This window comes from Aedes aegypti, chromosome 2, assembly GCF_002204515.2.
Source record: "Aedes aegypti strain LVP_AGWG chromosome 2, AaegL5.0 Primary Assembly, whole genome shotgun sequence".
NCBI classification, from domain to species: domain Eukaryota; kingdom Metazoa; phylum Arthropoda; class Insecta; order Diptera; family Culicidae; genus Aedes; species Aedes aegypti.
The window spans coordinates 186,504,352-186,520,339 of record NC_035108.1 but is presented as its reverse complement, the minus strand read 5'-3'; the positions used below and the strand labels follow the sequence as shown (position 1 = coordinate 186,520,339).

General features: G+C 43.2%; 1 protein-coding gene and 1 long non-coding RNA gene across 2 annotated transcripts in view; one reads left to right on the top strand and one right to left on the bottom strand.

Annotated features, from left to right (window-relative positions):
* The window catches only part of LOC5576856 (bestrophin-2), a 103,607-nt gene that overhangs the window by 4,644 nt on the left and 82,975 nt on the right, over positions 1-15,988 (bottom strand). The window contains exons 3-8 of the mRNA XM_021843413.1: positions 6,566-6,676; positions 6,267-6,438; positions 5,352-6,194; positions 5,030-5,291; positions 4,790-4,965; positions 4,517-4,712 (exon numbers count right to left, since the gene is read on the bottom strand). Coding sequence (XP_021699105.1) covers positions 4,517-4,712; positions 4,790-4,965; positions 5,030-5,291; positions 5,352-6,194; positions 6,267-6,438; positions 6,566-6,676 — 1,760 coding nt within the window. The remainder of the gene's footprint in view (positions 1-4,516; positions 4,713-4,789; positions 4,966-5,029; positions 5,292-5,351; positions 6,195-6,266; positions 6,439-6,565; positions 6,677-15,988) is intronic.
* On the top strand, positions 10,103-10,759 carry LOC110676256. Its single transcript, XR_002500212.1, has 2 exons — positions 10,103-10,358; positions 10,420-10,759. It is a non-coding gene; the product is annotated as an uncharacterized LOC110676256 (long non-coding RNA).

Genomic DNA, 15,988 nt, shown 5'->3' with positions numbered 1-15,988 from the left:
TGTGTGCGTTATGTGTCAGTACGATCCACTGGGATTGCTCTCCCATTTTCTTATCCACGGCCGCGTAATAATCCAGGACATCTGGAGATCGTTGGCTGCCTGGGATGATAATGTTGGAGAAGAAATACAAGAGCGCTGAAAATGGTGAACTGAACCATTCGAAGAACTCAAGAAGGTCAGTATTCCGCGAGCGTATTTTTCTGGCGTAGTTTCATCTGAAATAGAGGATCTACAGCTCCACATTTTTATCGACGCCAGTGAGACAGCTTATGCTTGCGTCGCATATTTTCGGGCAAAGATTGATGTAAAGTTCCACTCAGCGCTGTCGGTTCCAAGACACGAACTTCAAGCGGCGATCATCGGTTGCAGGTTGTTGGAATCACTATGTGCAAGTCACAGTTTGCCCATCAAGCGGAGTGCTCTCTACAAACCCCTGCAAATCGGCGCTTTCTGGTACGCCGCGGTTCTTCGCTAGAAATTTGAAGCCACAACGGGACAAACATCTTGGGTGCCAGCCGCGAGCTACAAGAACAGGTGAATCAGATGAATGAGAAGCTGTCAGCAGTGTTCACCAATGCATGAGCATGAGGATTGATGACCGTACAATTTGTAGTTGCTATTCCGTGATTGACAAGAATCATCGAAATTGTACAGGGAACCAACAGATGTAGCTTGGGAGTAGCATCTTCTTCTTCTTTCTGGCGTTACGTCCCCACTGGGACAGAGCCTGCTTCTCAGTTAAGTGTTCTTATGAGCACTTCCACAGTTATTAACTGAGAGCTTACTATGCCAATGACCATTTTTGCATGTGTATATCGTGTGGAAAGTACGAAGATACTCTATACCCTGGGAAGTCGAGAAAATTTCCAATCCGAAAAGATCCTCGACCGGTGGGATTTGAACCCACGACCCTCAGCTTGGTCATGCTGAATAGCTGCGCGTTTACCGCTACGGCTATATTGGGAGTAGCATACCATCTTCAATGTCCCGTCCTTACGGTCATCGGGGAAGGGAAGGAATGTTAGTGTGACATCCATTGTTACTAAAGACCGAGTATACCTCTGCATCTTCATGGTTGCCACGGGAAGGAGTTTTGTTAGTGGGAAGGCTTCAAAGCTACATGATCAGGATTCACCTTGGTAAGTGATGCGATTCATGTAACCTCTGTTTAAAAAGTTTTCTATCAATGCGTCGACATCTTAAACATCGAACTATTCAAAGGTTTGAATCTCGAAATTTTATAAAACCTGAATAAGCGCTTATGTTAACACTTAAAGTGACGAACCATTCATAGTTTGTTCAGCAAATTCATAAAAAAATACATGTTATGATACAAATGTGTTATTACAAGCATGAAACGAGCTCACCAATTGGTAATCCACCCTCGACTGAACAGTTACAATCGCATCGTCAACACATATAAGCAGAAATATAAAATAACTCCGATGGCACGCGAATGAAGTGCTAACTGAAAAAAATAAACACTCCGAGCGCGCGAAAAATTAATCGGACAGCTTGGGCCTTCGCAAAGCAATCTGTCAGCAGTGTTCACCAATGCCACCACAAAGTGGGTTTTCAATCCACCGTCAGCCCCGGTTATAGATGGATCCTGGGAGTGACTTGCAGGAGGAGTGGTCAACACAAGCCCGCTCACTTCATGGCCAAGTGGCAGCAGGAATAACTTGGAGCATTGAAGGTGGACCAACATGCTCATTCCTAACGTGTCGGTGTGGACGACCAGAAAATATGAAGAAGTTAACTTTTTTCTGACCCAGTTTTTGTCAGGCCATGCAGGCTTCCGGAAATATCAGCGCGAATTCCGACACGCAGAGTCTCCACATTGTCTGGCCTGTCCAAATATCGAGAAGGAGATCCCGGAGCATGTTATATTCGATGGCCTTCGATTCATGGATATAAGAAGAGAGAAGATGTCAGAAACCGCATACGTCCTAAATCCGGACAACATCGTGCAGAACATGTGCCAGCATGAAAGCACTTGGAATGCGGTGAACAGATGATGTCCTTGCTGCAAAGGCGATGGCATGAAGATCAGATAGCTCCGGGTCGCAATCGGAGTAGGCCAGATCCTCCGTCGGGGACTTCGGGTCCGGGTCGCGTTCGACCGTTTAAGTCGTCGGGGCCCCTCAAACGGAAGTCATCCTCCAACCGGGATTGCAGAACCGACCCTAGCACTTGGACGACCAACGTCGAGTCGGAGTAGGCTGAGTCCACAGCCGGGGTCTAGCTAAATAATTCGCGAAACAGCAATCGTCGGGGTGCCTGTGAACCGGAAGTTTTTCTTTCCGGAAGAATTGGAATCGCAGGACCGACCTCGGCAGCTGCCAGGATAGCATCGGTTCGGGAGACTTTCCGTTGCTGAAGAAATCTTCGTCGGAGTAGAATAGATCCACTGCTGGGGACCAGTGTTGTTCAGACTCATTTCCCCGAAAATAACATTTTCCGAACTACGAAGCCACGAACTACTACAACCATGCTCTATCCTCCTAAGATAGAAAAACAGATGGTTAAGCTTGGGTACTGCACACAAAATCGATCAATTTTGATCCCAGAGAGCCACAATTCAAGTTTCGGTGAAATGAAATGAGTGAGTGAGAATTGCGGCCCACCGAGATCGAAACTGTCGGATCCCATGTGCAACACTCAAGCCCAACCACCTCCCCTCCATCTCAGGAATACAACGCACAGTTATAACAGTTCATGGCTTCACAATTCGAATTTCGGGAAAATGAGTCTGATCAACACTGCTGGGGACTACTCTGAGTAGAACGTAGCGTATCACCGGTTTGAGTCGTCAGAGCGCCAGTGAATCGGAAGCCATCCTCCAACCGGAATCGCTGGACCTTCGCTTCGGCATTCCACTGGCCAGTATGGAAGCATGAAGAAGCGCATAGCATAGTAGGCTAGCTCCGCCGTCGGGGACTAGGCCGAGTAGCATCGATCGTCACAAACCAGTTTTGGGTCGTCGGGGCGCCAGTGAGCCGGAAGTCATCCTCCAACCGGAATCGCTGAACCGACCTCGGCATCCAACTGGTCAACCAGGAGCGCTCAAACAGCAGCAACGGAGAACGAGTCATCGTAGAGCAACGAAATGCACATGGGCGTCCAGTAGAAGTTCAACAGGGCTCTGACGCGAGGTCAGCCCAAGGGAAGTATGCGTCGTCGCACAGAAAGCTGTCTAAAGCCCCGGGCGAGATCTTTAACCGCCAATTGGGCAAAACGTGTAGTCACAGAGACACCCTGGAAACGTCGTAGTGAGCAGCGTTTTTGACGACATTAAGCTCCAGCAGCGAACTAGCAGAACAGATAGAGGCTGAGACTGACGAAGTGCATGAGCACAGCCCTCCCCCGATGAAATTACGTGATGTAGTTCCTGGGGAGATCGAGGCACGGGAGCAGTAGGGAAAGTTTTTTAGTGGTTAAGCACGCCTAACGTGAGTCCCACACCGTGCCCACACACAGCAGGCCAGGCTTTTGAAGCTTTTTTGTAACCTACTATATAAAAAAACTATATGCCTTTGGAGAATGATGCCCAGGAAGCTCCAACTCCTAATCATTTTCTCCTGCTCAGCTCTCAAAGAGTGAAGCAGCTTCCCGACCCACGTATCGAGCGACCGAATGCTCTGCGGAACTATTTTGCTTTAATCAGGAGTCTACTGGATGAATTCTGGCGCTGCGGGATAAAGGAGTACTTGCCAACTATTGCTGGCCACCCGAAAAAGTTTGAAGACCCCAGAGATTTGAGGGAGGGCGAGTCTGTAATCGTGGTGGATGAATCTACCAGGAATGGATGGTTACGCGGACGAGTATTGTTGGTGGTAAAAGCATGTGATGGACGAGTCAGATAGGCCTACGTCAAGACTTTAGCGGGAGTTCTACGAAGAACCGCTTCGAAGATTGCGATCTTGGAGATTCAGAATAAGTGTTCGCAACAGGTTTTCAAAATTGTTCCATACATTATGGGATTCAGAATTCCTTAACAATTATTTGAAAAACCCGTTAATGTAATTCCTGAACAAATTTCTGTATGAATATTGAAGACCTACCTGGAGGAGTTTCTAGAGCAACAAGCCAAAATTGTATCATTTGGAAACCATGTAAATTCTGTTCATACGAAAAGAAGAGAAGGTTTTGCGCCCATTTGAGAAAGACGCTAATGTTGATCTACTCAAATGGGCTTTTCCCTACTCCAAATAAAGAAATAAAGAAACTCATGGACACTACATTTGCTAAATATGAGTAGATTTCTTAGTGATTTTGTAGTGGTTCCATGCTGTAATTTCAAGAAGTGTCTACTTTCAGGTATTTCCTTTATTGTAAACATCGAGTAGCATGCCAAATCGGCCATTAACTTCTGATTCAATCATTCAGTTTGATAGAAGTTAACCTCTAGAGCTTCAACTGCAAGTTGAAATATGAACAGCAGTATGGAAACTAGCCAAAATCTGGCTGGTTCTAATAATTGGCGAATGAAAATAAAAAGATTCATAAAACTTACCAGAACTTTTGATGTTGGACGGCAAAATTGACTTCGCCAGAGCAGCCGTTGCCGATTGGCCGGCGTGCAGAGTATTGGACACGGAGTTCGAGTCGAGCTCCTTGATTGGAGCCAGCAACAGTGTACCGACTACCGGCAAATCACTGTTGTGCAGCGACTGCGTGGACGCTGGGTAGATGGACGGATTGTTGGCCAGCTGTGGATAAAATGTATAAAAAATGGTCTAATCTTAGAAACGATTGCGGGAATATGAATTGTTTTATGAAATAGTACCTGAGTGGTCATCAGCGCCACACCGGACGCTATGTTGGACGTCCGATCATGTAGAGTGGCGATATTCGCTAGTGGATGCATTTTGCTATCCTTGGCAACGTCTGGAGTAGGAATGCGAGGCCGGGCCTTCGGTGGCACACTTGAAATCACGGACCCATTAAGGCTCAGTTTAGAATCTGTAATCAAGAAGAAAATTTGCTCAATTTTATAGTAGTGGTCTACTTAATTAGATGTTCTTACTTTGTTTGACTATCTGTCGCGGATGATGGCCGGATTTTTTCCTCACAAATTTGTCGTAGAAGCTGATTTTTTGCATCGGGGCACCAACGGCAATTGGTTGTGTGATGCCTGCCTCCGGACTAGAATACACCGAATTATTCCGGTTGCGCTTGAACAGACCGCCGGATGAGTAAGTCGTCGATGCGCTACGTATTGAAAATCTGTTCATCTGCCTACCGAACCACCCCTTACGCCGTTCAGCCATTGGAGTGTCCACGCTTTCCTGTATTGAGACATATTTATGAACAATTTACTTATTCAAAAGGAAGTTAAAATCACTTACGTAATCAGCATAAACTTCGTCATTCACAGGACGCTTTCCTCCTCCAATGTTAGCGTAGACCGCTTCAGACTCCTTAACGACGTAGTGTTCAGCCGATCCTTTCGGTTCCTCTCGTCGATAGTGTTCGGACGCAACTGTATATGGCAATTCTTTTGGCACGACTTCCTCCCAGTATTGATCTTTTAGCAGTTCCGGATGTTCATCGTGCATTTCGTCGACGATCATGTACGATGCCTTGATGTGTCTGTCAATCAACCAGTTCAATTCAATATCATCGTCGTCTTCACCGAACGGGTTGATAAGAACTTCGGCAACCTTCAACCAACCCACGTAGAACACGAACTGTAGCGCTGTGAACAGCGGGAAGTATACGTCCAGCTCCATGTAGGTGTTGGTCTTGGGGTCGAATGTTGGAATCATCTGACTGCCCATGATAGCGGCCGTGAAGTAGGAATACAACACCAACGTGACGACCTGTGTATAAACCAACGGTACACAGACCGTATCGTAACCGATGAGACCTCCTAACCGTCGACGGATATCGGACAGCTCCATCAGCAGAGTCTGCACAATGTGATCCGAGGGGATCATCTGATCTTTTCTGGCACGATTGATTATGTTTGTTGCCCATACCAGGGGCATCCAGTACTTGGACATGGGACTCTTGGAGTCCATGATTTCGAATATTTTCCGCTCGCTTTCCAGCATCAAACCGGCATCGACCAGATGCTGCCAAGTAGGAAAGCGACGCTTCACCCGCAGAGAAATCTTCTGCAAAGTAATAACGTAAGCGAGGACCATATATCGCATGATGTTTCGTCGCATCAGTCGGCCAGTTTCATCCTGTCGTAGGGTTTTATATAAATAATAATCAATTACTTGTTTCAAAGTTCGTCATTATCTAAAAAAACTTACATGGCCTTGGATGGCAGCACTGACGAAAAGGGCAAGCGTGTCCGGCCAGGGCAGCAATCGGTACTGTTCCCACCACCTCTTTACCACCAGACTCACATAGAAGCCCAGAACGAACGAGAGTGGTACATTTTCACGTTGCTGCCCACAGTAATTTCGTATCCTTTCGAATACTCTAGAAAGATAAGTGGAGCGTGGAGTAACATAACGACAGCACACAAGGGTTAGTATAGATAAGCATAAGATTTTGTATGAAACAAACTTTCAAATCCAGTAAATATAGAGGGATATTGATGACTTACCTTCTCCCTTCTTCGTTTAGACCATATCGGTAGGTCAAATTTAGTGTGTAGTAGACGCACAGATATGCTAGAAGCTCTCGCCAAATGGCTTTATATACACTGCCACGCCATCTAAAAATGAAGAAATAGAAGAAATTCATTAGTGGATTTATTATTATTTAAAAGATAGTTAGTTTGTGTATTTTTGTGCTGTATGAAGCTATGGGCAGGAGGATAAAAAATCAAGCGTACCGTCAAACGGGTAATTTGCAACATTAGGAAAACATACAACACTTCGACACAATACCAAATTTATTGTTTCTCGTTTTGTCCGTTGGCTGGGAGATAAAGACATGTATCTGTAGTACATATAATACAACACGCACACCAAAAAACCTTAGATTTACACGTAACGTAATATTAGCCTCAATCATGCAAAGCCATTCATCATGTATTATTCAATGATAAAACCTATAAACACATCTATTATATACAACATTGTTACCAAAATCCTTAATATTGAACGTGAAACGTCTTCTCTCTAAGAATGTTGCATGCAAAACGGCACGGTTTACATGATTTTCACGCTGAAAATTCAATCATAAATAATGCACATGGAATGACAAGCCGTCGATCCATCCATGTGCATTATTTTTGACAGAATATTCAGCGTAGAATCATGTAAACCGAGAATTCTTGTTTGCAATTCCACTTTCAAGATGCAAGAAAGCATGCAACATTGGCGAATGTTGGATGGAAGATCATGAAATGTTTCAGTTTCACTCAAGTTTGCAAGCATTATCGAATGCAATGAGACAGTTTACATTAATTATCGTTGAATGTTCAGTTGCAACTCGCTTTACATGATTATCATAAAAAATTACGTGCCATGTAAATTTGAGAATTTTTTGCTGTGCGGGACTACAAATCGTTACGAATGTATGATAACTTACAACAAACTTTAAATTCTCAAATTGTATGCAATTCTATTCAATTAAAAGCAAATATGTACAACTTTTACCACGCTATGCGTAAAATGTTGTATCCCAATGAAGCATTGCAGAATTTGTTCTCAATTGAATTCGAAGCGCGATAAAAGCAAGCAATGAAAAGTATCACATCTGTATCGGTTCATGATCGGCAATGTTTCGCAAGTTGTAACAAGCTTGATAAATAACAGCAACGAACGAGAGCACCAAAGTGAGAACGATAGTGAAACGCATTTTATCTCTCATTTACCATAGGAGGCAGGTGTTTTGTTAAATTAGCATGATGAGCAATTTCCAAACATCTGATAGCAATAGCGTCTCCAAGGTGAAGATGCATCAAAGCCATAACTCTAATTTTCAAGAGCACAAATCCAGAGAACTAAACAGCCGTTCAATCTGAAAACTTAATCGATTGGTCACCACCAGCGTGTAGTTTAGATTACCGACTTCCGTAATATTTTATTGGATTTTTGGACTACGAATTTTTCGATAATTATTTCGCATTACTGGAAAGTCAGTAACTCTTTCGTCTGCGCAAATTAGGCGTCGTCTGCAAATAGCATAACGCTCTAGGGGGAGGGGGAGTAGGCTCAAACGTTACGGATCATACAAACATTTTAAATTTTTCATACAAAAAGCGTTGCGGAGGGGAGAGGGGATCTAAAATTGCCAATTTTAGCGTTGCGTAATAACGCTGCCTTATCAATTAATTCAGTTGAGCCGCTAAGGAAAATTTTTGTTGGCATTTCAGTTACTTTGCGATTGCTCGCAATGAATAAAAATCCCAATAAAATGAAACGAAAAATAGATGTTTATTTGCTATATGTTGAATGAGACATTTTAGCGTATTTCATTACAATTTTGTCATTTTAAGCATGAATTGCCAAATTAATAGTAGTCGAAAGCTTCTATGTAAAATTAAACCAAATTTACTAATTTGCAAGTATCTGAATAGTCTTCAACAACTATCTGGAGTTTTATTTATTCTTGTAATATTGGTAAAAATGTGATGACGTTGAAACTGTAGGAATATCAGGATATAGAAAAAAAAGACAATACTCTCCTTTCACGCAGCAAACAATCCGCCAACACTTTCAGCAGAAAAATCTGTAGTTCAACAATTTTCTTGTTTACAATGTATTTTACCGATTACTCAGTAATTTGAATTCAACTACAGCTACCCATGATTATTCATTAGGTATGTTCAATTCTCAAATCATACATGCATGCCCTACCTTTCATTCTTGATTATTGATTACTATCATTATTGATTACTATCCATTTATGTCATTTTTTTTCCTAAGTGCTTTGCTTAGAATATAGGTAAAACTGAAGCTTTAGGACATTTCGTCGAAAGTACATTTGGTCGAATGGCTGTAGAATATTTATTTTGGTCGAATAACATTTAGTTGAACGGAAATTTGGTTTAATGATTATTTTAAAATGCTATATAGACAGACCATTTGTTAAAATTGGTTTTTATTTTCTAAGTATTTCAAAGTTGATAAGATAACGTGTTCTTTTGAATAATCATTGAATAAGAATTGTTGTTGTATAAGAAATGGGACATATTGTGTAGTCTTTTTTTTAAATTTCATATATCATTTTATTTCTTATTTGAAGTTATGACAAAATCAAGAATTCCAAAGATTATTCAAATGAAGCTTTAAGAAATAGTTTTTTCGTACATTGACTGAAATATTTGGCTCTAGTGAATTTATTATTCTTTTCAAATATCATCATTCTTTGAAAAAACTGCTCAACACGTTATTTAGTTACTCAACGATGTGACATCATGTTTTTTTTATTCAATATTCTAATGAAATGTCATCATTCTTCGTAATGACCTGCTGATCTTCATCTGATGTGATGCTCGGGATCTTTCTTTGAATTCCGGGTCTTGCAGCTCACGGATGTGGGTAAGTTTTTTGAATGCGGAAATCAGAATTAAAACAGCAGGAAAAAATTGCTTTAAGGAGAACATTCTTGGCGAAGTCAATGTTAGGTGTCGGCAACTCTACTTATGGCCAATTGGCTTATTGTGACTTCCAGCTTAATAACATTCATCAAGCAAATATATGACTTTGCTGACAGTGTTGATGACCTCGGGTGAATAACAGAGTTTGCAGTATAAGATTTGAATTATCAAAAATGAGAATTGTGCTTATTCTATGTATCTGATAAGAGAAGACGAGTTGACTGAGGTGACAAAACTTGACTTGTTTTATTTAAGATCAGCTCATTTCGACTTGCAGAACATGCCTGAACGAAAAAGCAGTATGAAACGTCAAAATCGCAAAAGGTTGATCCAACATCCAATGTATTGGAAGAGCGTCCATGAAATTGAATAAGAACATTTTGCCAATCGCATAAAGATTATTGGTGAAATGGCTGATACTTTTTAAATTATTCAGTAACTCCTGTATTAGCAACAAAATGCTGCTTTCGGCGTTAGCCACTAAACCTAAAAAAAATGTTTCCATACTATTTAGATTCGAGCACCTTTCCTTTCCCCGAAATGTCGGTTCGACCAAATATAATATGCTTTCTGTTACAACTAAACCTGTTGGCAACCTTGCTGCCAGCGCGCATCTTTCATCAACCTTGCGCCACTTCTACAGAGACAGATACGACCAGACACAGGTGACGAACTGACAGTTCTGATGACAGGTATGAATGTTGAACAGTAAGACGAAGAACAGATCGACAACTAAAAAAAGACGATAAACATATTTACGAAGTGCACGCTGTTAGACAGCTCAAATTACATATAGATTAGATGAAACTATCAATATTGCTTAAAATTAGATTAACTTCTTAGTAAGGTATGGTATACCAATCAAACTATATTTCAACTTAAAATTAATGAATTTTCACTTAAAATAGGTACTTGCTGTAAAGCTGTATCGCTAGTTCTATTCTTAACCTTAAATTCATGCACTAAAATTGTAAAATCACGGTAAGCAGAAATTGAATTCCTTCTAAATCAAAATCTAAAACTTATCATAAAATTATTAGAATTCGACCAACGACAACACTGAACACAGACGAAGCTACGTAAGGGACTAAACGTAAGTCTTAAACTATATACTATTTACATATGTACAGGCAACGATTTACATGAAATTTGTACAATTCTAAATCTGTGCGCAACGCCCAAACTAAAACCATGTACTTGAAACCTTTTTCAATAGGAGAATTATAATCGTCCGCTGAATTACGCCCAGTTCTCGTGTTTAACTTGCGGAGATTATAATCGCGGAAATTATCCCTCTCGTTCCGTTGGCTTAACGCCAACATCTTATAATTCTCGTTTATCGAAATTCAACCTCAGTTATGTCGAATCGTGGTGAGTCGGAAAACGGTGGAAAAGGTGGAAAGAAGAGCAAGACATCAAAATCCAGATCTAGTCGTGGTGAAACAAATGAGGTCCTGGGAAAACATGGTCCCAGAGTGGTGGTCACGACCGAAGCAGATTCAGATCGGTCGATAGCAGACAAGACTGTACCTGGACGTTCATGCAAATCCTGCTATGGTCCAGATTCCGGAGGAATGGTGCAATGTGATGAGTGCAGCAAGTGGCACCATTTCACCTGTGTTGGAGTAACTGAGGAGGTGGAGAACCAAAGCTGGAGTTGCCCAAAATGCGTGTCAGCGAAATGGATACAGCGAGAAGAATCTACCTCAAGTAAGAATCTCCAACCAAAAGGTGCAACCAGTTGTACACGTCAGGAGGCACTCAAGTCAGTGCATGCAGACAACGAATCAATCAGCGACGTAGCATTAAGGAAGTGTCTACCCAAGGTACCTAGCGCCGTGAAGTCAATTTCATCTAAGAGGTCATCAAAAACGCTCCTGAAACTGCAGATGGAAAAACTAGACGAAGAACGTAAACTCGAACGTGAATATCTCGACAAGAAGTACGCCCTTCTACAAGAGATGGCTAGCGAGGATGGTTCATCGTATACATCGAGCGTTACATCTAGCATGAATCGAGTACGCGACTGGGTGAAAAGCAATAATCTGAAGGATGGCCCTCGGAATTCAATCCCCTTCGAACCACAGCGAAATTCGACTCAATACCAACCGTTATTACAACAGCCCGATGCTGCCCTTGACCCTGTTCGTTTATCGACACACATGGACCAGCTTACCATCGGTCGTACCTTCTCATTCAAGGATGGGAGCTTAGACCACCTGCGTCCGGCGGTACCGGTCAACATTTGTCAGAATCCAGATTTGACACACGGTTCAACTAGGCGCCCATCAGCGTCGGCCGTTTCTTATCATTGTCGGCAGCAGTCAGCTGCTATAATGCCTGATACAATCGCAGACCGCATTGTCCATCGGCAAGAACCTAGCATACAACACCGCTCTCATCACGTGGAGGATCTCTGTCCGCTTTCAAATAAACAGATTGCGGCACGTCAGGCTGTATCGAAAGATTTGCCGTTATTCTCAGGGAAACCCGACGAGTGGCCTATCTTCTTTTCGGCGTTCACGAACACTACAACGATGTGTGGATTCACAGATGGAGAGAACACAACTAGATTGCAAAAATGCCTCAGTGGGAAAGCGTACGATGCAGTGAAAAGTCTATTGATGCATCCATCGAACGTGAACAGAGTAATCTCCACACTTCGGATGCGGTTTGGACAACCTGAAGCTATCGTCCACTCCCTGATAGAGAAAATAAACTCATTGCCAGCCCTCCGAGAGGACAAATTGGAAACGATCATGGACTTCGCTGTAGAAGTCCAAAATTTCTGTTCCGTCGTTGATGCTTGTGGCTTGGAAGAGCACATGTATGACGTGTCATTGCTACATCAGCTAGTCAGCAAGCTGCCACCGTCAATTAAACTCGATTGGGCCAAACATCGCCTAATGTTTTCAAAGGTCAACATGGCGACCTTCGGGAATTGGCTCTACTCCTTGGCTGAGGCAGCTAGTTCCGTGACAATTCCAGGAGTTCAAGATTGTAGGAATACTCGGAGCGACACACGTTCGGCTCGGAAAGGAACAGGTTTCCTTCACGCACATCTGGAGTCGGAATCATCGTCCCACGATATAAGCGAACCTCAGAGAAACTTCAGAGTTGGATGCTTGGTGTGCAAAGCTGACTGTGACAGTATTACCAAATGCAAGCAGTTCTTGGATCTTTCCCGTGAATCGAAATGGGCTGTAGTGAAAGAGTTCAGCTTATGTCGTAGATGTCTACGCAAACATAGCGGCAACTGCGAAGCAAAAGTCTGTGGGAAAGACGGGTGCGCATTCAAGCACCACCAACTGCTTCATAAGGAACAGAAAAATAAGCAAGAATCTACTAGCAAAACAGCTGACTCCCCATCCGAATCAAGTCCGACTCCTGACTCTGAACGTCATGGTTGTAATATCCATGGTTCAAGCTCTAGTTCTGTATTGTTTCGCTACCTCCCAGTGGTTATCCACAGTGAGAAGAAATCAATCCACACGTTTGCATTTTTAGATGATGGTTCGGAATTAACGCTCTTGGACCATGAGTTAGCTGATGAGCTTGGACTAGAGGGGGCCGAAATCCCACTGAATCTGCGGTGGACTGGTGGTACTGAACGCTGCGAGAAGGACTCCCGCATTACAAGTCTCTCAATAACCGGCGACGGAGGTGGATCGAGAACTTTCAACTTGAAGGAAGTAAGAACGGTGAAGGAGCTTCAACTACCTTATCAATCGTTGAACATGGCTGAAATGAGAAAACGGTATCCACACCTGCGTGGTTTACCTATTGAATCATACGAGCAAGTACGTCCTAAAATTCTTATTGGAATGAAGCACGTTCATGTCACCCTAGTACTACAGTGTCGCGAAGGGAAACCAGATCAGCCTGTAGCTACTAAGACAAGGCTAGGTTGGACTGTGTGTGGTGCAAGCTATGAAAACAGCGTAGCCAGCATGGTACATTACTCCTTTCATGTAGGAGAGCGTACGACCTCTGACGAGGATCTACATCAAGCAATGAAGGAGTACTTTTCGCTTGATAGCTTGGGCGTTGCTAAACAAAGCCAATCGCTTCTCTCCTCCGCAGATCAAAGAGCATATTCGTTACTGGCTACGCTCACCAATCGCAAGGGCAACAGATACGAAACTGGTTTGCTATGGCGCTTTGACGATATCCGTCTACCAAACAATCGACCAATGGCTCTACACCGACACCACCTCCTAGTGAAACGCTTGCAGAAAGATCCTGAATTAGCAACTACTCTCAATCAGAAGATCGCCGACTATCGTCAAAAAGGCTACATTCGAAAGCTGCAGAAAGAGGAAGAAAGTCATCAAGTACAGCGCTCATGGTACCTACCAGTTTTCCCAGTAGTCAATATCAACAAGCCTGGAAAGACACGAATTGTGTGGGATGCAGCGGCCACCTCCTACGGAGTCTCTCTGAATTCTGCCCTTCTTAAAGGTCCTGACCAACTATGTTCACTGTTTGAGATCCTACTTCAGTTCAGGAAATACCGGATTGGAATCACTGGCGACATCCGCGAAATGTTCCATCAAGTGCAGATACGAGAAGAAGATCGAGCTTGCCAACGCTTCTTCTGGAACAACGAGGATGGAACTACCGCCGTATATGAAATGTGTGTGATGACCTTTGGTGCGTGTTGCTCGCCAAGTACTGCTCAGTATGTTAAAAATATGAACGCCGACAGATTTTCAGAGCAATATCCACAAGCGGTAGAGGCTATTACGAAGCAACACTACGTGGATGATATGTTAACTAGCGTGGAATCAGAGGAAGATGCTATTCAGCTGGCACAAGATGTTAAATATGTGCACTCACAGGGCGGATTTGAAATCCGCAACTGGATATCCAATTCTGAAGCAGTGATAAAGGCGTTAGGTGAATGCGAAGCGACAAAGAAGTGTTTGGATCTATCAGCTGAAATGTCTGTGGACAAGGTGTTGGGGTTATGGTGGTGTACTGAGTCCGATACTTTCACCTTCAAGGTCGGGTGGAACCGGTACGACGAAGCGCTTTTGAAAGGGCAACGGCGACCCACAAAACGTGAGGTATTGCGGGTGTTAATGACCATCTTCGACCCCTTGGGTTTTATAGCACATTTTCTCATATATTTAAAAGTGCTCCTGCAAGAAATTTGGCGTTCTGGTGTGCAATGGGACGACGAAATCAACAATAACTTGCTAGAAAAATGGAAAACGTGGCTTCGAATATTACCAGCAGTAGAACAAGTTCAGATTCCACGTTGTTACCGTAGTAAGTTGACTACTGAAAGTGATGTGCAGCTCCATACATTTGTCGACGCTAGCGAAACTGCGTTCGCTGCTGTGTCGTTCCTCCGCTTTACATCTGGAGAACAAGTGGAATGCCTCATCGTTGCCTCTAAGACCCGGGTTGCTCCATTGAAGTTTCAATCAATACCGAGACTCGAACTACAAGCCGCTGTACTAGGAATCAGATTGGCACAAAGTATTACTGAGGCCTTGTCCATCCGATTCAAAAAACGCTACTTTTGGTCCGACTCACGCGACGTCATTTGTTGGATAAACTCAGATCATCGACGCTTTTCACCATTTGTAGCCCATCGGGTTAGTGAAATTCTAGATACTACGGAAACAAGTGAGTGGTTCTGGATTCCAACAAAACTGAATGTAGCAGATGATGCTACGAAATGGACAACGCAACCAGACTTGTCAAGCAGCAGTCGATGGTTCAGAGGACCTGACTTTTTATGGCAAAGCGAAGAAGAATGGCCGGCACAGCCATTATACAAGTCAACCATTGAAGAAGCCCGTTCATCGTTAGTCGGGCATCTGTCTGTACCAACCCCTCCATTAATTTTCGAAAACTTTTCCTCGTGGACACGATTGACTCGTGTGGTGGCATTCGTGTACCGCTTCATCAATAGCTGTCGTCTAAAGAAGCAGAAACTACCAAACCACATAGGAGCACTCCGTTCTGAAGAATTAAAAGCAGCTGAACTGTGTGTACTGCGTCTAACGCAACAAGAAGCCTTCGCCGAAGAGTTAAATGCGCTGCATAAACGAAATCCGTTGCCGAAAAGCAGTTCAATAGTGAAACTCAGTCCTTGGTTAGATGACCAAGGCATGCTTCGAGTGTTAGGTCGAACGTCCAGCTGTTTCTTTATATCGAAGGATGCTAAAAACCCTATAATCTTGCCTCGTGACCACCATATAACCACGTTGATACTCTCTTTCTACCATACAAAATATCACCATTACAACAATGAGACCGTTGTTAACGAAGTACGCCAAAGGTTTTGGATACCGCGCATTCGAGTCTGTTACGCTAAAATGCGTCGAAATTGTCAACGATGTAAGAACGAACTAGCGAAACCCTGCCCACCAATAATGGCGGACCTTCCAGTCGCAAGGTTGGCAGCATTTACTCGACCATTTACCCACGTAGGAATAGATTACTTCGGCCCACTAGAAGTAG